We start from the raw sequence: 24,303 nt of genomic DNA on the forward strand, positions 1-24,303 counted from the left end.
ATCCTCTGAACAACATCTGAGGGTTCCTGCTGGTGGGCCTCCGCGTCTGCAGAAATCCAAGAAAGAAGCAAATTAGCTGTTTTGTAGAGAGCAGAAAAAAATGGGAGACTGAATTTGATTAAAAAAAACGGTTGTTGCAAAAAATGAGAGAAATCCAGTTAATACTTTGTTTGATAACAATCACGAGATTTCTTTGTTTCATCCTCTTCTAGTCTTTGGTTTCAAATGACTAAAATAGAAAAATATGATTAATCTTGATAAGAATCAAAATGAGTAGCAAGAGATACGGTTTTTTTTTTCCAACCAAATAAAATTTTAATTGACTTGGTGTTCAATAGACATAGAAGTATATAATGATAATTTACAGAAAATATAAGCAACTATTATTTTTTTAAAACAACAGGGATATATTAGTACTTACACACTGTTTGCATTACCCAGTGAAGTGTAGTGTTGAAATTCTAGACAGAATTTAATGCCACATTGCCAGGAAGATGAGTGTAAAAGTTAGAGATAATGATTTAAGTACTGATTGCAGTTGGCAAAAATAAATTTCCTGTGTTTGGTTATGGTTGAAAGTTAGAGCTTCATTAATCACATCAAGACTAAATGTAGTACTGCATTGCATGTTATCTTGATTAATTTCAATTCAATGCTTAAACTACCAATATGTCTACCTACTAAACACACACACAAAAGATATATATGCAAAAGAAGAAACAACATCTTTTTCATGAAATCATTGAGATTGCAGAAATCAGAATTGGAAACAAGAGGTCTTTAAAAAGTCAACTAACATGATTTTCCCTGTGACCACAATTGGTATGATTTGAACCACAAAACTGATGAAAATTGATGATACAAACGGTACAATGACCGATGAACATATACACTATGATACTTATACTGAGGTAGTCGATTTTTATTTTGAAATGGCGGCTTTATCACACGCATTGGCATATTGTGTTGTCCGAACCAATGATTCTCTTATTCTGAGTGAGTAAAAGGGTGCTGCTTTCTTTACACTTTGACCACCTAGGGCTCTTCTTTTCGGCTTTTTTCCATAGCTTTGTAGCAAGAAGCTTAAGCAGGCCCTTAATGTACGTCGCAGCCGTTGACAGGACGTCTCTGCATAAGGAAAAGGATGTGCATACCACTGAAGCCTGTCAAAAGAATCATCGGAATAGGCAGAAAGTAGTAAATTGCAGCAAAAGCAATAGATTAAAGCTTAGAATATCACAAGTTTTAGCCGTGTTAACTATCGAGACAAGATTGTGCTGGATTTGGCGCATTTCAAATATGGATGAAAATTAAGAAAAACAAGTGTAAATGCATTTCTGGTAAGAACAATACCCTAGATGTTTTTTTTTTGGTTTTGAATCCTTGGTCTAAAGATTAAAAAAATTGTTTTTGAATAAAGAACAAAATTGTTCACTTTTCTTCCTAGTCATCTTCTTAATTCAATGACAAAAATTAACATGTTTTGGGTTGAGCAACTAGAATGAGTATATAGGTATAGTTTAAGAGCCAAAAGTACACTTCTAACTTGCAGAAAAAGATACAACACCTCTTATGGTCTACACTCAAGTCTAGATTTTCATTAGAACAACATTCATACTAATTTTTGGTTATTCCTAACGTACTAGAAGAAGTATTTGAGAAATAGTCGGTGAAAATCCCAAAGTAAGTTTTTGATCATCTCGTGTTCTCTTCCTGTGGACAAGTGCTGAATTTGGGAATCCTACATTAAACCAATAGAACTCAAGAGAGAACACTAGGACAGGTAATTGGTGAATGTTGATTATGAACAAGCATAATTCTGAATCCTATATAGCTTATAAAATCACCAGAATGAGATGAAGCACAGCAAGAACCAATGAGAAATACTGAATTCACAGGGGCAAGTTAAGCTAAATCTGCATTGGCACCTTTCAAAGTTGGCAATTGTCAGTAACTGTTGTTTTGAAATAAAAAAAAGAAGTGATTACTTACAGTGGAGAGCAGGGAGATCGGCCACCATTTACATAATACACGAATAAATATGCATCGTAGTGTCGGCCCTTGATGTAGTAAAACTTGTGCAATTTCCTTATGAGCTTGAATTGCATCTTTTGATAGAAATTGATCGCAGGCTGATTATAAGCAATAACATGCAAGTAAACTGCTCGGCAGTTTGTCATGCTCGAAGCATATTTTGTGACTTCCCGAACAAGAGAACCAGCTGGAAACAATAAAACAAAATCAACACGTTCTTTTCTACTAGAAAACTAAAATCACAAAATAAAGAAGAATCACAAAGAGGATAACAACCAATCCCATGATTCCGATAACGCTCTACAACACCAAGTGTCAGTATATATACAAGAGTTGCATCTTTTCTTGAAGCATCAGATGTAAGTAAGTCTTCAATCTGCGTAACCAGTACAAAAATGATTTATCAATTATGAAAATTTTAAAAATCAAAAGCATTGTAGAGTCATGCTAACCTCACTATCATGAGCGGCTATCACTCGTGTAGTAACAAACCCAATAAGTTCATCGCTTTGACTGTTCAGACCAATATCAACTGCTGCCCATGAGACAATGCCATGACCATTGACAACATTAAGGAAGAACTCTCTCTCATACCTAAATATATATATATTATATCATCTGTAAGTTAATAAATATTTGAGGAAGCTAAATACAATTGAAACATAGCAGAGGCAAGTTAGGTAAGGCGCACCTTATTGGAAACAATTTGGCATGTATTTGCTCAAGAACATCAAGATCGGATGGCAATATGGGCCTATAAATAACAGATGGGACATATGTAGCCTGCACGTCTAACATTGGTTGTTCCAACATAAATCACCAGCAGCCAGATATTTTTGAATAACAAGAATATGCAACTCCATGTCCATTTATGCCACATCCCCTTCATCAAACAATTTATTGTTCATAGATTTCGCATCAACTTCACTCATTGTTAATTTCCTGTAGAAATCAAAGACTACAGTAAAACTTCACACAATGATACACTATAGAATAACAGTATGGACAACCACACATTCTTTTAGCCAAGTTACTATCCAAGCAAGGTCAGCCAATAAAATTGGTTGCAAATCTACGGAATAAAAGATAATGCAAATTACTCAAGCAACTGATAGTCCTTTTCAGAAGCACTTATTGGTCTATTCTAGAAGAAATAAGATAAGTCAAGGGCAGAATGGTAAATTGGGGCCTACATAGCTGGTTACAAAAGGAGTCACAGGGGAACAGAAGAGGGGAAGAAATTTGGGAAAGTAATCAGCTAAGGCTGGGCCTCTATCTTCCATGGTTTGTTCTCTAACAGCAACTGAATGTAAACGCAAGCATGCAGAGAACCTAAGCAATTACAATCATTTAGTTGGCATACTCTAAATTCTGAATAAGGTCACACAATCAAAACTTGAAAGTATCAAGACTCAAACATCATGGAAAAATGTCCTGCCCTTCATGCACAAGTTGGGTATAGACTTGAAATTTTGTGCCACTACTGCACATGGATTGAGCGTTCCAACTATAAATGAACACAAGCTGATTGCTGAAATCCAGATTCTATGACAAACAAACACATCAAAATAATTTTTTGACAAGCAAATCAATATGGGATGAAGAATGGCAACATTAGCAAAACCTTGAATTCCTACAATTGATCTTCAACAAATCAAATATAAATAATATACGAAAACAATTCAGAGGCTATTTCTTCAGATTCTTGACAACAACCCATGATCCAACTCTTCCAGAAAAACCTTGAAACTAATTTATTGATATTCTTATGCCAAAATCTTCATAGAACCACACACCCAGCATCAAAATTCGCAAATTTCTTGAAAATTTTACAAAGAACGGAACAAATGCTTGAAAACTAAAATCAAATAAAGCCAAACATCAAGACCAGATCTTTTATCTCTCAATCCAACCATCAATTGCATCCACCTAACACCATAACTACGCAAACGAACTCAAGTCATAGTCTTTTCGCAACATTCTCAACAATACTTCAAAGCAAATCCATAATCAACACAAATCACCAAAAATTAACAAAAATTAACTCAAAAAAGAGATCAAATTGAATGAATTTGAGCACTAAAAAGCTCCAAAAAAGAAATTCAAAGAAAAGAGATCAGATAACCGCGGTACCAGAAATCCTTCAAACAAGAACAGACCTTTGTTCCAGCGATCTCAGAGGACTCGCTACGAGATCGGATCCCGCGATGCTTTCCTTCCAGCGCGTTTTCGCAGCTTCCTTTGCAAATTATATCATTTTACGGGGTCAAACATGAAAAATACTGCGTTACGCTGCTCCGCAAGAACACTTTAACCAATTACTATTAAACGCTAGTCTTAAAACTTGTCTTAATATGATTATTATTCGCAAATTATGATATAAAACTATTTAAAAATTATTAAAAACGATTTAAAAAAATAAAACTATAATTAAAATTATTTTTTAAAATGAAAAAATTCGGATAAACTGGTTGGTGGTGATGATGGAGCACGGTTTTATATTATAATAACACTTGAAGAAATAACATCACTTTCATGAATTTCTTGAAAATATTTCCACCACCAAATTTCCAGATAACCACAAGAATTTCTCAAATTCAAGGAAAAAAAAAATGAAATTTTGATTCTGAATTCAATGTTTAAATAGTAATTAATGTGCAAATTAAATGGTAATTACCACTAAAATAAGAGATCAAGAACCGGTCTTGGATTCACAGAAACAATGGTCAATAGCATGAACATTAAGAAACAGAAAAGAAATTTTTTTTTAATAATTGAAAAAAAAAAAAGGAACCAAATTCTCAATACATTAACATTGACAAATTCTCCATTTTATTACAAAGAGATACATTTGATCATAGAGCATGATTAGTCAAGACTGCAAACATAAACTGAATTCTTGAAACATCACAAACATGGTTATTATATACATCGGAGCAAAATTTATTCGAAGCTCGAACCCGGTTCACAATGGATTTTGCTGCAATGCAGTTGATCTTGCCATTTGATCCGAGGTTGTAGCAAGGCCTTGCAGCATTCGAACGATTTCGGTTGTGTCTTCTAAATAGTACTTGGCTTTACTTGGTTTTCGCCCGACGGTGCACAAGAACACTTCTGCAACCGGAGACAGCGAAGGACCTGTGATTGCATCAGTGATCACCTCGAACATATCTTCATCAGACCGATCATCGCCGATACAGAGAACAAAATCAGGAAGTGTTTGTTTTTCTTTCATTGTGGATAGAAGTCGTTCGGCTACCAATCCTTTAGTAACTCCCTGCATATATCATATTCAATTAAAGAAACTCGGCGGAGTATATGAATCATAGTAATGATCAAATGCCGGAGATTTAAACTTGCCTGTGGCTTGACTTCGACCATGTGTTGGCCACTCTTCACAGACACTGGCTCATTTGACAGAACACTTTCGAGATGATCAAGAAGCTCTTTAGCTTGGCATGCCCCGAAATCAGGATCGGCGTACTGATAATGCCAAACAAGTCCACTTTCTTTATGTTCAATAACTGAACCATCTGTGGTTTCAGTGTAAAGCTTCATCACAGGCTCAGCAATTTGTTTCCAATCAAAGTCCGCGATAGGAACGCATGTTTCCCACTCCACATCGTCTTTTTGCCTGAACAGGATGTCGATAAATCAACACAAGTAAAGTGATGCGGATTAAAGACACTTTTTAAAGCAATTACCTTAGGAAATAGCCATGCTCTGCTGCGATCACCAGCTTAGGACAAGCGGAAAACCACTTGCTAAGAGTATCTTTTCCCTTGCCACTTACAAGAAATGCGACGTTTTTAGGGTCCTGGCACAAACTATTCAAAATATCTGTAGACTCAGGATTAGGTGTTTTGTTGATTGATGTTTGGGGCATCATAGTTCCATCATAATCCAAGAGAATGGCGCGATTCTTGGTTCTCTTGTATGCAGAGACTATGTGATCAACTGATAGTTTCCGGAAATTAGGATCAAGTGCAATAACTCTGAAACTGAGGCCGAAACCAATGCCCCAACACCTCCTTCTTCCGTGATCCTTGCAAGTTCTTTCCAAGTCCTGCAAAAAGCTGTTTGCCCAAAATGCAACATCATGTGTACTAACATACCGGAAATGCTTCTCATGCCGTAATTGTTTTTCAGACTCCCGCATCGCTAGAGCTCCATCAATTGCTTCAGCCACGGCTTCGACATTCCACGGATTGACACGGATGGCGCCGCTAAGCGATGGAGAGCAACCTATAAACTCAGAGACAACCAACATGCTCTTCTTTGGAACCGAAGGGTCGAGTTGCAAGGTCTCATTCAGCTTATCATTGCCTTGGCGGCAAATAATATACTCATAAGGTATTAGATTCATTCCGTCTCTCACTGCAGTGACAAGGCAGCATTCAGCAATCACATAATAAGCAATTCTCTCATAGAACTGAAGTGGAGCATCGATGAGAACCACCGGCTCATAATCAGCCCTTCCAAATGTATCGTTTATTCGTTTCGCAGCAGAGTATGTCTCTGACTGCACCTCTTGCACATCTTTTCCTCGGCCTCTGGCCGGGTTCGCAATTTGCACCAAAACAAGCTTCCCCACCCAATCAGGATGCTGAACCAGCAACTGTTCCATTGCTAATAGCTTCAAACTGATGCCCTTGAATATATCCATGTCGTCGACTCCGAGCAACACCGTTCGACCCTTAAACTGATCTCTCAGCTCAGCAACTTTCGCTTCTGTCTCCGAAAGATTCATCACTGACTGAAGCTGCCCCAAATGAATTCCGACTGGAAGAATTTTGATATTAACTGTCCGACCATAGTATTCAAGACCAATATAACCCCTCTTCGACTTATATGCAAGGCCAAGCATTCTACTACAGCATGAAAGGAAATGCCTTGCGTAATCAAAAGTATGGAAGCCGATAAGATCAGCGTTGAGAAGGGCCCTAAGAAGCTCATCTCTGACAGGCAATGTCCGATAAATCTCTGAAGAAGGAAAAGGACTATGAAGGAAGAAGCCGAGCTTCACCCTGTTGAACCTCTTCCTCAAGAAGGTTGGTAACACCATGAGATGATAATCATGTACCCATACGTAATCCTCATCGGGGTTAATGACTTCCATCACTTTGTCGGCGAATATCTTGTTAACTGAAAGATAAGCTTGCCAAAGAGACCGATCAAAACGGCCACCGAGATCAGGGGAAAGCGGAAGCATGTAGTGAAACAAAGGCCACAATTGTTGCTTGCAAAAACCATGATAGAATTTACTGAAGAGATCAGGTGGAAGGAATGTAGGAACACACTTGAATGTCTCGAGAAGAGTTGAAGAAACATCATCCTGTTCTCTTGGTTCGATATCTTCTCTTAAGCAACCAATGTAAATTACTTCAACATCATCTCCGAGACCATCCTTGAGCTGAAGCAGCAATGAATCCTCATCCCAAGTGAAGATCCATCCATCATTGTCGGGTCTTCGGTGTGCCCGAACAGGAAGCTGATTCCCAACAATGATTATTCGATCTTGAGACATGGAAGAAGGGGCATCTGATCCAACACTGCTTGAATTCTCCTCACCAAGATCAGACATGATTCCAGCCACTGTCATTACTCTAGGAAACCGCTTTCCGGCACGCCCAAACGATGGGGATTCACCAGAGATGAGGTCCAAAAGGTTAGAATATGACCTTGAAACCATCTTTTTCTTCTATGCAATTGAACAAGCAATCAATCCAAACTACAAAAAAAAAAATGATAGTACTAAATGTGAATTTCCATGACAGAACATAAAAGCTATGAGACACTGTTAAGTTACAGCATTCCTACAAACAACCAAACAAAGAAACTCTCAAGTGTCAATTTGGTTTTCAGAAACATCAAAGCAAAATGAACACATAAACGTCCATATTTGGTTTTCAGATCTTTGAAAAACATCAAATTCATGCTAGAAACAACCCCACATCACTCAAATCCCTCAAAACAAAATCATTAACCAGCAAGATGCCACCTTGCATTCCCAACAACAAAAGAAACAATCACATGCTCAGAAATAAACACAAACCATGCAACCTGGATGCTTACAAGAAGAACAAGAACGCAAACCAGCAGTTAAAACTAACACAGAAGAAGAAGAAGGAGAAGATAATAAAAAGGAAGCAGTTTGATTCATCATGGGTGTAAAGGAGGCACCTTTTTCAGTGAAGAGTATGAAAGAACACCATCAATGGCCAGACACAGAAGGAGAGAAGCTGAAGGTGATCTTTCTCTCTCTTTCTCATGCTCTGAAGACAGACAAAAGCAGTTGATTCCCAGGCAGTGGACGCTTTTCAAAGTGAAGGTGGAGGGTGATGGGATACGGTCACCATCCCGGTAAGTGAAACCATGCAACTTTTTACTGCATACTCACTTTATTTATTAATGGAAGAATAATTCATTATTATGTTCAAGATTATAAATATATGTACTTTTTTATTAGTATATATATATACCCTATATGTTGGCCGCATATATATATCCCTTAATAAAAGTACTCATACTGCATATCACATTTTTCACTGTTGTTAATAATATGTATTTTTTTTAAGTGAATAAATTATAAATATTATTGTCGCAAGTAGATAAAAATAAAAATAATAAAAATTAAAGTACAATAATCCACTAAAGATGAAAACTATAAACAAACATGAGTAAGAAAAAACATAACCAGAGTGTAAGGAAAAAACAAACAAAATATCTAGGCTAAGAGGACTCCGTACAGAGACAAAAGAGCAAGAGGAGCATAAAAAAACTAGTATGCAGTCTGGTTTAGATCGTGGGTCTCTTGATCGCACTCGTCACCTGGGAGTGAGCTAGTGAAATAGATAGACCTCCTCACTGTCTCAGCTCCTGGTTTTAGTTTCTGTCTCTTGTCGCCAAATGAAATACTATGCATCTCACTTTTATATTGCTCATAACATGTTAATAGTATAATTATTGTGCACTATTAAGATGGAATGATCATATGAAAATTCAACAGTAAAAACATAAACATTTGTAGAATTGAATTCCATGAATATTTATAGAAGATGCGGCTTATTTACATATATGCACGTGCTTGTAATTAGAAAACGTTTAAAGTATCTATTCCAAAAGAATATTGCAATAAAATTATTTATATTTCTTTTATATGATTTTTATGTTATTTTTATAATAAAATGTTTTATTTTTTAAGAGAAAAAATAAAAGAGTGGGAAAAAAAGACGAAAAATGGTAAGCTCACCGGATAGTGAGCAGATCGAGACACGACACGAGTTAACCCGTATAATGAACCAGACTTTGGAACTCGAACCAACCAATCAAACTCGTCGTGTTTGGGCCCAAAACCAAGTGGGCCCATTTCCGTCTCCGGTACGATGCACCCGCGGAACTTGAAGTCTCGCAATCGTGGTACGAACAGGCGTTCAGATAAGCGAGGATTTTGGTTGGTCATTATGGAGGGAGTGTTCGTGAGTTAAGTTGTTCGTGCGGAACAAGACATGCGCTTTGAGATGCGTGTTAGATTGTAATCGGGGATGGGAGATGGTGCGAATCACGAGGCATTAAGGCGTGAGTTTTACACAAAGGCAGGCTGTTAGTTGGCGCATTGTTTCAATCTGGGACCAATCATTGGAAAAGAAATTACTGAAATGATGGTCTGAGGTGCATAATGTCCCCTTAAAGAAAACTACAAAAATAAAAGGTTGTTTGATTTTAAGATATTTATGTTTGTTCATATTTACCAACGTAAATCTAGATGGGTTATAGACTTATATATATAATAACTCAAAATATAAATATTTAAATTAAATTTATTATTTCTTTAATACGTACATATGCCGAATTATCAAAGAGACCCAACGAATTCTTAGCATGTTGACACTGAATATCTTCCTTAAAATGCTTCTTTTAGAAAATACCTGAAATTGAACCTTAAAACTCACATCAACTTACATGAAGTTGTTGAGTTTATTTCACACCTGTTCATGTCCCCCGATTTCTTTTAAATTGGGGTATTTATCGTTTATTTGTCCAGTATATCAACTTCACTATTAAAAGTTACTGAACTTTTTTTATTGTATGATAATTCCAAGTGAACTTGATTTTTTTTTTTTTTTTAAAAAAAAAGGTGGATAAACCACTACAATTAAAACAAAAACAATGTACAAATCCCAACCACAAGAAGTGGAACAAAACAGTTACAAACCAACGAGTAAAAAGAACACAAAATGAGGTGAAATAACCGCCTCAACCCTCCCCTAGGAACTCAGCTGACTAGTCAGTGTACGAAGAGAGCCCTGCATCCGGAATGGATGCTACAACCTGCTCCTCCCCCGTCGAGCTCATAAACTCCAGGCTACGTCTGATGGTAGTAGAATGCTCCTCCATCTTTGCTCTCGATCTTTCATTAACTGTAAAAAACCAGGATAATAATATTAAATCAATCTTCACAATTAGAGCATGAACAGACATTAGAATATCATTAAACATGCAGTCGTTCCTAGCCAGCCAAAGATTCCACACAATCGTTTTCACCACTAAGACCCCCTAACTCTCTACAAACCGGTCTGACAGATAATCTCCAAACCCCCCAAGCTAGATGCAGGTACTCAGGCAGATCCGAGAGACCGAGCATACGACTGAAGTACCTCCACACCTGCTTTGCCAACGAGCACCGCAAGAAGAGATGATCCACCGTCTCAGTCGCCACATTGCACAAGACACAGGTCGCCGTCGGTAGCCGGTTACATCTTTTGATTTCTAAGTGAACTTGATTTTCAAACACATAATTGATTAACAAGTAAAAGTTAAAATTTAATTTTTTTTTAATGATTTAGATAGGAAAATTTTTATTTGAGTTAACTGTATTTTGATTTTATTAATGTGTTATTTAATTATTTTTTGTTAACTAATAATAATTATTTATAAGTACACTTTTATACATTTATTAAAACTGGAAGTGGCTTTGTTTACATATTTATTAAAACTAAATCATGTAAAAAAATCCCATCCATTTTTTTTATTGTAAAGAGATATATTTTACTAAATGATATTAAATATTAACATTAACAAAAATAATTTCAATTAAAATTGAAGAAAAGTAGCCAAACCCCAACATTGTCTAGAGAATAGCTATTAAGTAGCTATAATATTGACTTAATTAAATGAAAGTTTGATAAGTATTCTTTCCCATTCTATTTACATATTCTCCTCTTTTATATATCTACTTAAAATATCTGCTAAGTATTAATTTTTTTTCCAAATTATTATTAGTATCTATTATATTTTTTATATTTTTTTAATAAATAGCAAAAGAGGAAATATTTATAAAAAATGTAAAATATCACTTGTGAGAAAAAGAATAAAAAAAAATTGAAAGGAATAATAATAAAAAAAGGAATATTTATGAAAAATATAAGGCCATGTTTGATTACAACATAATAAATGGGTGAAAAAGGAAATTTTTCTACAGAATATTTTTTCCATGGAAACATTTTTCATGGAAAACAAAAAAAAAATAGTTATTTAATTGGTATTATTTTTTGGTTAGAAAAAAAAAATTATGAAAATTCTTATTTTGTTGTTTGATTGCTCTTATTTTCAATGGAAAATGTAACATTTTCCATGGAAAAAAAAACTCATTTGTTGTTTTAATTGCATCAATTTTCCCAGGAAAAAATTAAAATTTTTTATATTCTCCAAGAAAATTGTATTTTTGGCTACCTAAAATGCTATTAATCCTAATCAACAATTTTTTTTTATTTTGTGATCATTCAAAAAAAAAAAAATTTATTTCTGCATTACCAACTTTAAAAAATTATAATACTAAATCATTCAAACAACATAACTCATATATATTCCTCAAAAAATTGAAATAGTCAACCACAAAATTTAAAATTATCTTTGCAAATATGTTTATTGTTTCAAAAGGATTTTTTTTAAATAAAAAAAAAAAATCCTAAAGAGATATAGATATTTTTAAAAATTTAAAAATAAAACCAAAAGAGATAGAGATAGAGATATTTTATAAAAAAAATTTCAAATTGGCCCTCAATTTATTTTTTTCAAATAGCCTCCCCAGTTTTCTATGGAAAAATTTTCTTCGGGTTGGAAGAAGAAAATTTTTCCACAAATTTGCGCGACCAGATTTACGGAAAAGATTTTCATGAAAAATTTTTGCAATCAAACAACCCATTTGATTGGAAAATCTTAATAGAAAAATTTTTTATGGAAAAAATGGATAACCAAACATAGCCTAAATTATTATATTTTAAAAAAAAATAAAAGATATAATTAAAGTAGAGAAACAAACTGATAAAATAATGATTAATTTTTAATAAAAATATTTTTTTTAAAAAATTGTTATAAATTTTTATAAATTTAAAAATTTTAACTAATTTTAACTGATTTTTATTAATAGAGTAATACATGATGAAGTGTGTTAGAACTGCTTCATTTGGAATCCTCTCCCGCGAATCAAATCAATCGTCAAACAAACCCTAAATCCAATGTCTTTCTCGATCGGAGAACGGCAAAGATCGGAGAACGAGGTGATCGGCGATGGCAGTGACTCTGGTTTGATCGAAGGAGCTGGTTCGCAGACGAATGAGGCATCGGATTCATCTAAGGACGCCATTAATGAGGCTTTGAGCAGGCTGGAGCGGCTCAAGATCAGGGAAGAAGACTTTTGCTTATCTGAAGAACAGATTCGGACCAATGATCAACTGCAAGAGGATGAGGTATTCTTGATTCGGGTTTTTGTTTGGGATTTTTATGCTCAAGAGGATTGTTTTCTTGTAATTTATTATAATCAACCCTCAATTTGATGTCTTTAGGTTGAATTAATAGTTGAGATGCTTTAGGTTGTAGTTTGAGTAGAATTTAGACCATACGAGAATCAAGATGAATGGAAATTGTTGTGGATGTGTGATTTTTCAAAAACTTTTGGTGATTATTGATGCAATTCTTGTTAGGAATGACAAAAGATATCCCTTTGTTTAACTGAAAACCAAAAAAAGAGGATTGAGAGCATTATAATTGCATTCACTGAGATAGTTCTGACTTAGACACTTCAATTGGTTGTGATTTTATTGAATTCTGCTTGCTTATAGATGACACATTGCAAAGTAATTTGGAGTTAGTGATGGATGATAATATGTTTGTTGTGCAAACTAATTCGGTTGTAATTGTTGCTAGGCACACTCCCTGACCTTTTTTGATGCTTTTTTTTTCTTTCGCTAAATCTGTTGAACCTGATATTGGCATCAGCCTTGTCCAACTACTTGTTTCTTGTTTCTTGTTTCTAGTTCCCTGTGTTTGTCGGTTTGCCCATCATACTAAGTTACAACCTTCATATTGTCTGTTTACCATTTATTGTACCTTGAAATGCTAAAAATGATTTTATGTAGCATTTAAGTTATGAACCTATAAAAGTTTTGCCTCATCTCTAAACTGATTTCCAGGTACTGGCATTGGAGGCAATATATGGGGAAGATGTCTTCTTAATGGACAGACAAGATGGTTTACGATTGCTCAAGGTTTTGCTATAAGCTAGTTTAAAGTTCTGTATCTTGATTTTGGAGTTACGAAATAATAAGGATAACTTTTATGCAGATCCTTGTACGTAATGAATTGCCGGATGACATTTCTGTGGCCACAAAGCTGCCTAATGACAAGCAAAAAGCTTACGCACAGAGTCCAAATTCTGATGATCCTGATGAGTTTACCTATGCATTCAAAGTTAAACATCTGCCCCCGATTGTTGTGACATGTTTGTTACCACAATCATATCCGAGCCATCATCAACCTTATTTTACAATTAGTGCTCGGTGGTTAGATTCCCACAAGATAGCTACTCTTTGCAGCATGTTGGATTCTATTTGGATGGAACAACCTGGGCAGGAAATCATTTATCAATGGATAGAATGGCTGCATGGTTCTGCACTTTCTTACCTTGGATTTGTTAATGAAATAACGCTCTCTCCAAGTGAAGAGCTGGATAATGGAGATTTGCGTGCTATTTCAGAAAGTGTCTCACCGGAAATTGTCATTCCTGCATTGATTAGTTACAATGATGAGAAATGCCATGATGCCTTTCTTAAAAATCTACAGCAATGTGATATTTGTCTCAGCCAGTATGCAGGTGCCAGACCCTTCTTTGCCGTTTTAATTTTAATAGATTTTCCTGATAAGAAAACTGTCTTAGTTATGCTCTTTTTTTTTTTTAAACTTGCAAATATCATCATGAATATCATTTCATAAAAGTTTTGTGAACACCAATCTGAAAATCTTAGCTCTTAAACATGTTTATACTGATGATTGCCACCTCATTGCTCTGCCTATGGGAATATGTTCTCCTTTTCAGAGACTGCTTTCCATTTAGCTCTCCTTTACCACTTTGCAGACTTTATATTCTATGCATTTCTGATCTCCAGCTTTGCTGTTAAAATTTTCTTTTAGGCAGGAGAGTAAATGATGCACTACTTCATTTGGAAACAACTTAATGTTAACTTTCATGGTCTTCAATGCTCCAAATTTTTTTTTTTTAAATACATGAATTACTAATATACATGCATACAACGTTTCTGTATCTTTCAGGTAGAGGCTTTGTCAAACTTCCTTGCAAGCATTTTTTTTGCTGGAAGTGCATGGAAACATATTCCAATATGCATGTGAAGGAGGGCACTGTTATGAAATTACTTTGCCCTGATGTAAAATGTGGTGGTCTTGTCCCTCCTAGTTTACTAAAATGTTTACTTGATGAGGAATCCTTTGAACGCTGGGAATCCTTATTGCTGGAAAGGACATTAGACTCTATGTCTGATGTAGTTTACTGTCCAAGATGTGAAACGGCTTGCTTGGAAGATGAGGATAATCATGCACAGTGTTCAAAGTGCTATTATAGCTTTTGTTCTCTTTGTAGAGAACGTCGTCACCTAGGTGTGCAGTGTGTGACCTCAGAAGCAAAGCTTCTTATTTTACAGGTAGATCTCTTTCATGTTCTATTAAAAATTTTGACCGACTTCTAGTCCTCTATTAAAGACCATGCATGTGTTATTATTATCTTTCTCTACCTTTAAAATAATAAATGCATACCTTTTTTTACTAAGAAAACAGGAAATGTTAATGTGATTCTTAGAGGTTTTTTGTCTGGTTAAAGCTATTCCATACATGTGCAAATATTATCCAGTTTAAAGGAATATATTTTGCACTGCATCTGCCTGTGTAAATGCTATGTGCACACAAAGAAATTGGATGGTCAAATGTATTAAGTGTTGACCTGGTTGTGCTCAACTCCAGGAACGCCAGAACTCATCTCAGCTCAAGAAAAACCAAAAACATAAAGAGTTTGAGATCATCAATGAGATTCTTAGTGTCAAGGAAGCACTTCATGATGCTAAGCAGTGTCCAACTTGCAAGATAGCAATCTCAAAAACGGAGGGCTGCAACAAGATGGTTTGCCAGAACTGTGGGCAATATTTCTGCTATCTGTGCAGCAAAGCAATTGATGGATATGAGCATTTTAGGTGAGGTTCCACTTCTTTAAAAGCCATTTGTTTAGATTTTACAGTATACTTTTGGCACTTGGTAATTGGTAGTGCTTCTATTTACACTTAAAAAATCTATACTATTGAAAGGCAAGGATGCAAGCTATTTTCTGATGAAGAGGTTCAGAATTGGGAGATGCAAATGAATCCAAGACAGGTTGTAGGACAGATACAAGCTGAACTCTATTTTAAACGTATTTATACATGTCCAAACTGTCGTCAAGCTAATGCCAAGGTGAGTTCTTCATACTCGTTCCGTTGGTAATGTATATGAATTTAGGAGAGAATGCATACGCATGATGGTGCATTTCAAGAACTTTGTTAGTGACTGCCTATTGCAATTGCTGTGCTTGAATCTGAACATTCAGTGGACATGCATAGGAGTCATTACCTAATCTGCGTTAGCTTTATAATCATGGATAAATTGTGAACATTCCCTGAACACACTTCATAGTTTGGCTATTATAAACTTGTATTTGTTCAGAAAAGCTCATAGTTTCCATTTTTCTAATGAAAAGTTTGTTTAAAGTTCTAGATTCAACCAGTTTGAACAAATTTAGTGAATAACATGTTCAGTTTAAAACGACTCACAAATGTTTTTTGCTGTTGTAAAAATCAATCAGACTGGGAACAACAATCACATCTTCTGCTGGGCTTGCCAAATACATTACTGTGCACTCTGTCGGAAAATTGTCAGGCGCAGCTCGCAGCATTTCGGACCTAAAGGTTGCAAACAACACACCATCGATCCCCCCGTAAATCCCTTATACCACAGACTCAATTAAACATGAGAATGAAAAGCGGAAAGAACATCGAAATAGCTCGTGATAGGTTTACAAACAATGAATTGCAGGTTTTATTTGTACTCTAAGGCCAAATAAATACTATTCATTTCAACCTGGAATGGCAAATGCTGGTTGTTATTTTCTTCAGGTTCATCAAACTGCAATAAATTGTTATTATTATTTTTCCTCAAATGTCTTTGGAAAGGTTTGTAAGCATCTGTGTAAAGACAATTCTGAAGCCGCTTTTTTTTTTCTTTTTTTTTTCTTTTTTTTTTTCTTGGTAAGCTTTGCATTAAATTTGCAGTGATGACTCAATTTATACCCATAATTTCACAATTTGGATGACTTCATCATACTTATTAGCTTGAATCTGTTCACTGAATTCCTTAATAGAAATTCATATTTTATTTTTTTAATAAAATCTCAAATTAGTAAAATATCAAAAACTATCTATCTATATATAATTTTTTAAAAATAGAATCTCTCATCAGTAAAGATAAGAACCTATAATTTCAAGTAGGAGACGTGTTTCAATGCTCCTCATTTTAGTCCCACATCGGCCAGTGGAGCTGAAGGGAAAGTTCAGTGGCCTATATAAACTGGTCTAGTGTGCCAATCAAACTCACGGAGCTGCGTGGTGAGCACAAAGCGAACTATTCTTTCGCCTTTTACTAAAGAATACCGTGTGCTCGTCACATTTAAAGCAGCATACGCTTATTTTTGTGGGGATTATTTCCTCTTTGGAAATAAACCCAATAATTCAAAGTGCTTAAAATTTATGTTGTATTAATCATCTCAGGAAATTATTTAGTTTTTGTGTTTTTTTTTCTTGATAAAATTACAGTTTATTGTCTCTTTTGTGTTTTTTTTAATAAAATTACAGTTTAGTCATTTTTTTAATTATTGTTTTTTTAATAAAGTTATGATTTATTTTATTTTATTTTTTTAAAAAAAACTAATTATGTACTGAGTCAGGACTGTAAATGAGCAGTATCAGGCTAGAATAATACATTATTTCGTTTAAGCTCGAGCCCGAGTTAAAATAATATATGTATAATGTAAGCAATTTAATATAGTTATATAATTATATATTTTTTTAATTAATATATAAATAATTTAATATTATATATATAAGCTTGTTTAGGCTTGTGAGCCTCACGAGCTGAGTATGTTTGGTCTCGAGTTTGGCACGTAAACGAAAAGCTCAAGCTCGGTTCGGCTCGTGAAAAATCGAATCGAATTCGAGCATTGATCGAGCCGATCTCAAATAGCTCACGAGTAGCTTGCCTCATTTATCCTATACTGAGTTAATGAAAATTGAAAATACCTAAACAAAAAAAAAAGCTAAAATGCATGATATGTTCTTTTGAAATCAGAAGAAAGTTATTATTTTAATAAATATTTTAAAATTTTATTAAGCCATGTTATATTATAATAATGATTTTAAGGGTTTATTTAGATAATTAAATAGCTAGTTGAATTAATTTTATTATATATATATATATATATATATAAAGAAAAGAGAGGGAAATCCCTAATTGGGACGCCATAGAAAAACCCCGTCTTGTCTTCAATCACTATCTCGTAGCAAAGCCGCCGAAGAAGGCATCAACAACAACAGGATGAGGTATTCTTTGATTTACGCTTCATTCATTATATTCAACAATTAGTATGATTCATGCTCAATTTCATTCTCTTTTCATTGAATCAGATTTGGTGATTCTAGTGATTGCTTTTTACTCTTTGTTTTCCCTCGCTTAGTGGAAAGGAATACCTAAATTGGCATCATTGAATGCTTTGATTACTGATCTAGAGAAACTTTTAGTGGTTAAAGATGCAATCTTTGTCAGGAATTATGTTGAATTTCATTTCCAAGTTTCTAGTGATTGATGCTCAATTTCAGTATCTTTGCGTTTAATCAGATATGGTGATCGTAGTGATTGGTTTTTTCTCTTTGTTTTCACTTGCTTAGTGGAAAGGAATACCTAGATTGACATCACTGAATGCTTTGATTACTGATCTAGTGAAACTTTCAGTGGTTAAAGATGCAATCTTTGTCAGAAATTGTGATGAATTTCATTTCCAAGTTTGTAGTGATTGATATCACTGAATGTTTTGAGTACTGATCTAGAGAAAATTTTAGTGGTTAAAGATGTAATCTTTGTCAGGAATTATGATGGCTTTCAGGAAGTATGATGTTCTTAAGAGCTGTTGACATGGATATTAAGAGCTTGTGAATTTGAAAGCAATTCAATATTTAGCAATTAAAACTTCAGCATGTTCAGAGTGGGCAGTTCCTGCTCAAAATTATGGAGGCTGTATAGTTCTGCAAGCACGAGCTTGGAAGCAATTGATCCTGCAAGAAGAGTATGCAAGATATTGATGGCTTGCCCTAAGGTTGGCATTGAGCAGACGCTTGATGATAGTGGGATACGTGTGTCGCCAGAATTGGCAGAGCAAATCTTAAAGACATTTGAGAATGCCGGTATGCTTGCATATCGTTTCTTTGATTGGGCTGGAAAGCAGCGGCACTTCTCCCATACTGTCAGGGCTTACCACACTATGATCGGCTCCTTAGCGAAGATTAGGCAGTACCAGATCATGTGGGACCTTGTCAATGCTATGCGTCATCAAGGTGTCCTCAACATTGAGACGTTCTGCATCATAATGCGCAAGTATGCGAGGGCGCAGAAGGTTGAGGAAGCCATCTACACCTTTAACATTATGGAGAAGTATGATGTTGCTCCAAATTTGGCAGCTTTCAATAGCCTTCTCAGTGCACTTTGCAAATCCAAGAATGTGAGAAAGGCTCAGGAGGTGTTTGACAGAATGGGCGATCGGTTTGTGCCTGATGCCAAGACTTTCAGCATTTTGCTTGAGGGTTGGGGGAGGGCCCCGAATTTGCCGAAGATGAGAGAGGTGTTTGATGAAATGACTGCAAAAGGATGTGAGCCTGACATTGTCACATATGGCATTATGGTTGATTCGCTTTGCAAGGCAGGTCGGGTGGGAGAAGCTCTTGATGTCCTTAGGGAAATGGAGTTTGGAGGTTGTCCACCGACTTCATTTATTTATAGCGTATTGATTCATACTTACGGGACTGAGAAGCGATTAGAGGATGCTGTCAGTACATTTTTTGAGATGCAAAGAAATGGGGTTATACCTGATGTTGCGGTGTACAATGCTCTGATTACTGGATTTTGCAAAGCAAACAGGTTTGATGATGCTTTTAAGGTTCTGGGAGAAATGGAGGATAAGGGTGTTACTCCTAATTCAAGAACCTGCAATGTTATTTTGAACAGCTTGATCAGCCTTGGAAAGAATGACGAAGCATATCGGGTATTCCGACACATGATCAAGCTTTGTGAGCCTGACTCTGACACATACACGATGATGATAAAGATGTTTTGTGAGAGTGATAAATTGGAAAAGGCTTTGAAAGTGTGGAAATACATGGCCTTGAAGCAATTTATTCCGAGTATGCACACCTTTTCTGTGCTTATCAATGGATTATGTGAGAAGGGCGAAGTCAACAAGGCTTGTGCCTTTCTTGAAGAGATGATTGAGAAGGGTATTCGCCCTCCGGGCTCAACATTTGGAAAGTTAAGGCAATTACTTTTGAAGGAAGGCCGAGAAGATGTTCTTGAATTTCTTGTTGATAAGATGAATGTTCTGATCAAGGAGCCTTTGTGTGACTAGAAATGACGGTTCATAGGCCTGTGTTGTTGCAGAAACTCTCTCTCTCTCTGTGAGAGTAGTTTGTCACAATGATGAGATATGGCATTTGACCACCTTTCTTAAAACTCGACATCAATGATATTTCTTTCAGAGAATATACTTCCTCACAAGCATTTCTTTTGTTGGAATTGCTTGGAAACACATTCCATTATTCAAATTGGTTTGCCCTGATTTGCCAAATGCAGTGACTGCAGTATTAACAATTCCCATTGTACATATTCATCGTCCGGTTTTCAGTAAGTGTTTTATTTTTATAGTTGTTCACTTGAATTTGAAAGTATAATTTCTATTTTGCCATGTATACCAGGAGTGGATGTTACAAAAATTTATCACTTACAGAGTTTCAGAAGCAGGAGATGCATATGACACTAACCAACACAGGCTTGAGGATCATCCTGACATTAGCTATGCATGTTGAAAATGTCGTCATGCTAACACTGAGGTGAGCCTGCACAAACTCTTTGGCTTTATCTCTACATTCAAACTCCATATAAATTACATACTTTTCAACTGTGTTTTTGTGTGTACAATTGAGCATTTATCTCCTACAAAACAGATGTTATTGATCTTGTTCCGTTGATCAGGTCAGGAACAACATGAAGCACATCTCCTCCTTAAATTGGTAACTTTACTTCACCATGGATAAAAGCTTCTTATCAAGTTATCTTTTACCTATATTTGATGTAATTTAACTCTTGGTTATTTTTATTTTATTCTTATTGTTTTTGTATTAAACTCTTGGTTATCTTTGTAACATTTCATCAAGATTCTGATTTATGTTCACAATGAAATTTTTTAGCATTTGAAGAACATTCACATATATATATATATATATATAGAAAGAAAGAATGGTACTTATATTAGCTTTTTAATATAAAACAATAGCAACAAAAGTAAAGGGTGATATTAAAAAATAAAGAATTATTATTTTTTAACTTCAAACGGCCCTTTATTTTTATTTCTTAAGAATAATAAGCTTGATGGTTTGGGTTTGGTGTATTGATATTTTAAAATTTATAACCATGGAAACATTGATAAAACTAAGTTTATTGACACTATTTATTATATATATACTTGAAATAAATATAGGTAAACTATTGAAAGAAAAACAAATAAGGAATAAAAAAAAAAAATCCTCTCACCAGAAGGGAGGTAAAAGATAAAAAGTAGGAAAATAAAGAATAGCTGGATTGACAAAGAATACCATATGGTAATCCAGGTTTGCTAAAGTCCCTGACTGCAGATCGATGCTGTTTTGGTTTGAGACTCTAAGGTAAGGCAGTTAATTAAAAGATATGAGTATTTTGTTCAAACCAAATATTCTACAAAATGATTTGTGAGGTGAGATTCCAGAGTCGTTGGTGTTAACCAAGAAATCCAAACCTTAGGACGGTACGAGGGGAAGAATTTAAATAAAAGATTTGAAAGAAAAAATTATTAACTGAAACAATATGATATAATATATATATATATATATATATATATATATATATATATATATATATATATATATCAAAAGCATATAAATTTAAAAACTAAAAACATACACAAGCATCCTGAAACAGACAAATCTTAACTTAAAAGATACTTCTTTAAAATATTAAAAATATAATATAATATATGTATATTGGCACTTTTCAGATAAGCCCTCGAAAAAAAAGAATGAAAGAAGATAAAAAAAAAATTATTTTTAATAAATTATAATATACGATTGTTTTACTTTTTTACCCTCCTAATTTTGTATAAAAAAATTATCCTCTGAAATAATAAATAATTCAGTAATAAATTTTTTAAAAAAAATTATTATAAATATCCTTCCTAATAAAAAGTGTTCTCTCTTCTCCGCAAGTTCACTGGTGATTGAGTTGGATTTCTCCTCAAAAACTTCTTCACCTTCTCTTTTTAGGAATTTCAAGGTATAATCCAAGTGTTTTTCATGATCATGAGTTGGAAAACTTTGGAAAGGAGGCACCTTGCTGAGTTTTTGATGCATGAATCCTGTTGAAGCGCATGGCATTGGTGTATTATGATTGTTATAAGATTGTTGTGATTTTAATTGATATTCATTGCTGTATTTGCTACAGATCCAGTTGTTTTGTTTGTCATTTAGGTTTTCATAAAAGCAGATGTTCAATTTTGTGTGTTCTTTTGAATGTGCTTGGATACTGAGAATATGCAGCTGATTTTTGTGACTGATGAGATTGTGATTGTCTGATTTCATGATTAGTGTGTGCAAAGGATGAACTTTTTGTGATTTTAATTACTGTTTCTCATAGTGTTTGGTATTGATCCAGTTGTTTTGTCACTTAGTTATCATGAAATCAGAAACTTAAATTTGGTTTTCTTGACTGATGAGAAAGGAATTTGTTCAGATTTAGTGTTGACCATTGGTCCTGTTATTTTTTCACTTTGGTTTTCATAAAATGTAATGCTTAATTTCAGGTTTTCTCTTGAATTTGTTCACTCTTGACCTGTTAACTTCAATGCTGTGGAAATTGCCTTGTTTAAGTGATTGATGAGATTGAAATTTTTCACATTTTTGTCATTGATGATTCTTTTCATGTTCTTTTTGAAGTCTTCAATAGTTTGCTTGACATGTAGTCATGTTTTTCTTCAATCCAGTTGCAGTTTCTAAAGAGAGAAAATAATCCTTATATTTTAATCCAATTGTTTGTTCTTTGCTTCATGTTGATGTTTTCTACTCCATTGCCGTGGAGAGATTTCTGTATATTTGTGTTATCTACTCCCCAATACTCATAGTTTCTTCTTCATATTTTCAACTCCAATAATATCTTATAACTTAATGTATATATAGGCATCAGAAGGACTGATTTTTGTTTTTTCCCCTTCAAAACTTTGTGCTTAAATTATGTGTAATGTTTCTTTGTTCTTTCTGTGACTCTTCTGAAATTGGTGCTTGCTCAATACATCAGTGGAGTAATGTCTTTATTGTGATTTTTGTTCCTGGAATATCTGTTTACAGTTCAGTTGAACAAATGAATCCAACTCCAGCAAACACTTCTGTTAATCCACCAAAAGATGCAATTGTGCCACTTTCTGGAAATCCATTCTTCACTTGCATCATTTCAAAGTCTCATCTACCACCACCCCCATGCCAAGTGGTAATTTCCTTCTTTGCTTTTGTCATGTTTGGTTCAAATTTATCTGCACAATTACCTGCATTTTATTTTGTCATTCAGTCAATTCCGGCAACTTTCTACCCATATCTTCCATCTGAATCTCTTCCGGTTGTGCTCTCCTATGGAAACAAATTATGGAAGATGACTTACTGCGTGAATGGCCGCATAAGACGCCTCTATTGCGGGTGGGAAAAATTTGCTACTGACAACAAGCTGAAAATCGGTGACGGTTGCATTTTCGAGCTGATCGACTCCAAGAACTTGCAATTTAAAGTCCAAATCCTTCCCGGACAACTTCCTTCTAATTCAAATCCAACCATCAATGACAAGAGCTCTGATTCCCCCAGTTTTATTAAGTGGTAAACTTCTATTCCTAATTCTACTGCTGCCGAATTTATATCCTTTTGATCCTAATCCAATCATCAGTGTGAATATACATGTTTATTTTCCTTCTTTGACCAGTAATTTTTTATCTACTTGCAATGCTGCAAAGTTTGATTTCTCTTTTCTGAAATATTGAAACTACATGCAATCATCAGTGAGTTTTCTTTTGGATTTTAAAGCATAGTTTCTGTTTGTCATTCATGCTAGCTTACATAAATTATTTGTACCAGAAGCCGAAAAGATACGAAATTGGATGCACACATCAACTATCCATGTCCAAAATGTCGGTGAGCCAATGCGAAGGTGAGCCTGCAGAAACTTATTGCTTATTCTCTTCATTTGAACTCACATATAAACAATTCATTACTCATCATCTACAATTGTTAGCACCACCATGAAATCTTTGATCAAACTTAACTGAGAAATTCAAACTTCTTCTTGTAAAACTTATATCAGGTCAGCATGGACAACAATTACATCCTCTGCTCAAAATGGTAACAACTCCAACCCTGTTTGTTATATTTGTAAACATTTGATTTCAATGTTGCCAATAAAGTTTTGTAATTAGTGTTTTGTTTTACCAATTACTGATTTGAACAAACTGTTTGTTATTTTTGTTAACATTTGATGAAGATTCTGATTAATATTTACAGTAAAGTTTTGTAT

The 24,303-nt window shown here is 34.6% G+C and overlaps 5 protein-coding genes and 1 non-coding gene across 11 annotated transcripts; 4 read left to right on the top strand and 2 right to left on the bottom strand.

Annotated features, from left to right (window-relative positions):
* Positions 1-706: 706 nt before the first annotated feature.
* On the bottom strand, positions 707-4,338 carry LOC120278430 (histone acetyltransferase MCC1). Of its 3 annotated transcripts, none has more exons than XM_039285224.1 (6): positions 4,194-4,338; positions 2,726-2,976; positions 2,487-2,628; positions 2,311-2,410; positions 1,993-2,221; positions 707-1,128 (listed from the first exon to the last, which is right to left on the bottom strand). In XM_039285224.1, exons 2-6 carry the CDS (start codon positions 2,845-2,847, stop codon positions 945-947), a joined length of 777 nt encoding a protein of 258 aa, XP_039141158.1. In that variant the 5' UTR covers positions 2,848-2,976; positions 4,194-4,338; the 3' UTR covers positions 707-944. The 3 variants fall into 3 exon arrangements, with proteins under 3 accessions (XP_039141158.1, XP_039141156.1, XP_039141157.1); XM_039285222.1 differs by having other exon boundaries at positions 707-1,163; XM_039285223.1 differs by having other exon boundaries at positions 707-1,163; positions 4,168-4,289.
* Positions 4,339-4,832: 494 nt separating this feature from the next.
* Positions 4,833-8,320, bottom strand: LOC120278428 (alpha,alpha-trehalose-phosphate synthase [UDP-forming] 5-like). Its single transcript, XM_039285221.1, has 4 exons — positions 8,218-8,320; positions 5,739-7,765; positions 5,395-5,668; positions 4,833-5,311 (listed from the first exon to the last, which is right to left on the bottom strand). Exons 2-4 carry the CDS (start codon positions 7,724-7,726, stop codon positions 5,000-5,002), a joined length of 2,574 nt encoding a protein of 857 aa, XP_039141155.1. The 5' UTR covers positions 7,727-7,765; positions 8,218-8,320; the 3' UTR covers positions 4,833-4,999.
* A 4,158-nt stretch (positions 8,321-12,478) lies between these two features.
* LOC120279591 (E3 ubiquitin-protein ligase RNF14) lies at positions 12,479-16,631 on the top strand. Its single transcript, XM_039286518.1, has 7 exons — positions 12,479-12,782; positions 13,506-13,580; positions 13,657-14,185; positions 14,641-15,026; positions 15,343-15,569; positions 15,681-15,825; positions 16,214-16,631. The coding sequence occupies exons 1-7, from the start codon at positions 12,552-12,554 to the stop codon at positions 16,373-16,375; spliced, it is 1,755 nt and encodes a 584-aa protein (XP_039142452.1). The 5' UTR covers positions 12,479-12,551; the 3' UTR covers positions 16,376-16,631.
* A 372-nt stretch (positions 16,632-17,003) lies between these two features.
* LOC120279679 lies at positions 17,004-17,125 on the top strand. Its single transcript, XR_005541986.1, has one exon. It is a non-coding gene; the product is annotated as a U5 spliceosomal RNA (small nuclear RNA).
* A 783-nt stretch (positions 17,126-17,908) lies between these two features.
* On the top strand, positions 17,909-20,890 carry LOC120279654 (pentatricopeptide repeat-containing protein At1g77360, mitochondrial). Of its 4 annotated transcripts, none has more exons than XM_039286577.1 (4): positions 17,909-18,002; positions 18,544-20,349; positions 20,421-20,555; positions 20,698-20,890. In XM_039286577.1, exon 2 carries the CDS (start codon positions 18,653-18,655, stop codon positions 20,072-20,074), a length of 1,422 nt encoding a protein of 473 aa, XP_039142511.1. In that variant the 5' UTR covers positions 17,909-18,002; positions 18,544-18,652; the 3' UTR covers positions 20,075-20,349; positions 20,421-20,555; positions 20,698-20,890. The 4 variants fall into 4 exon arrangements, with proteins under 4 accessions (XP_039142511.1, XP_039142512.1, XP_039142509.1 ...); XM_039286578.1 differs by having other exon boundaries at positions 20,453-20,555; positions 20,703-20,890; XM_039286575.1 differs by having other exon boundaries at positions 20,453-20,555; positions 20,698-20,888.
* A 1,083-nt stretch (positions 20,891-21,973) lies between these two features.
* On the top strand, positions 21,974-24,264 carry LOC120279571 (B3 domain-containing protein Os04g0386900-like). Its single transcript, XM_039286497.1, has 5 exons — positions 21,974-22,029; positions 23,097-23,235; positions 23,314-23,612; positions 23,868-23,940; positions 24,094-24,264. Coding segments are annotated over exons 2-4 (426 nt in total). The 5' UTR covers positions 21,974-22,029; positions 23,097-23,109; the 3' UTR covers positions 23,869-23,940; positions 24,094-24,264.
* The last annotated feature ends 39 nt before the right edge of the window (positions 24,265-24,303 follow it).

This window comes from Dioscorea cayenensis, chromosome 16, assembly GCF_009730915.1.
Source record: "Dioscorea cayenensis subsp. rotundata cultivar TDr96_F1 chromosome 16, TDr96_F1_v2_PseudoChromosome.rev07_lg8_w22 25.fasta, whole genome shotgun sequence".
Lineage (NCBI taxonomy): Eukaryota > Viridiplantae > Streptophyta > Magnoliopsida > Dioscoreales > Dioscoreaceae > Dioscorea > Dioscorea cayenensis.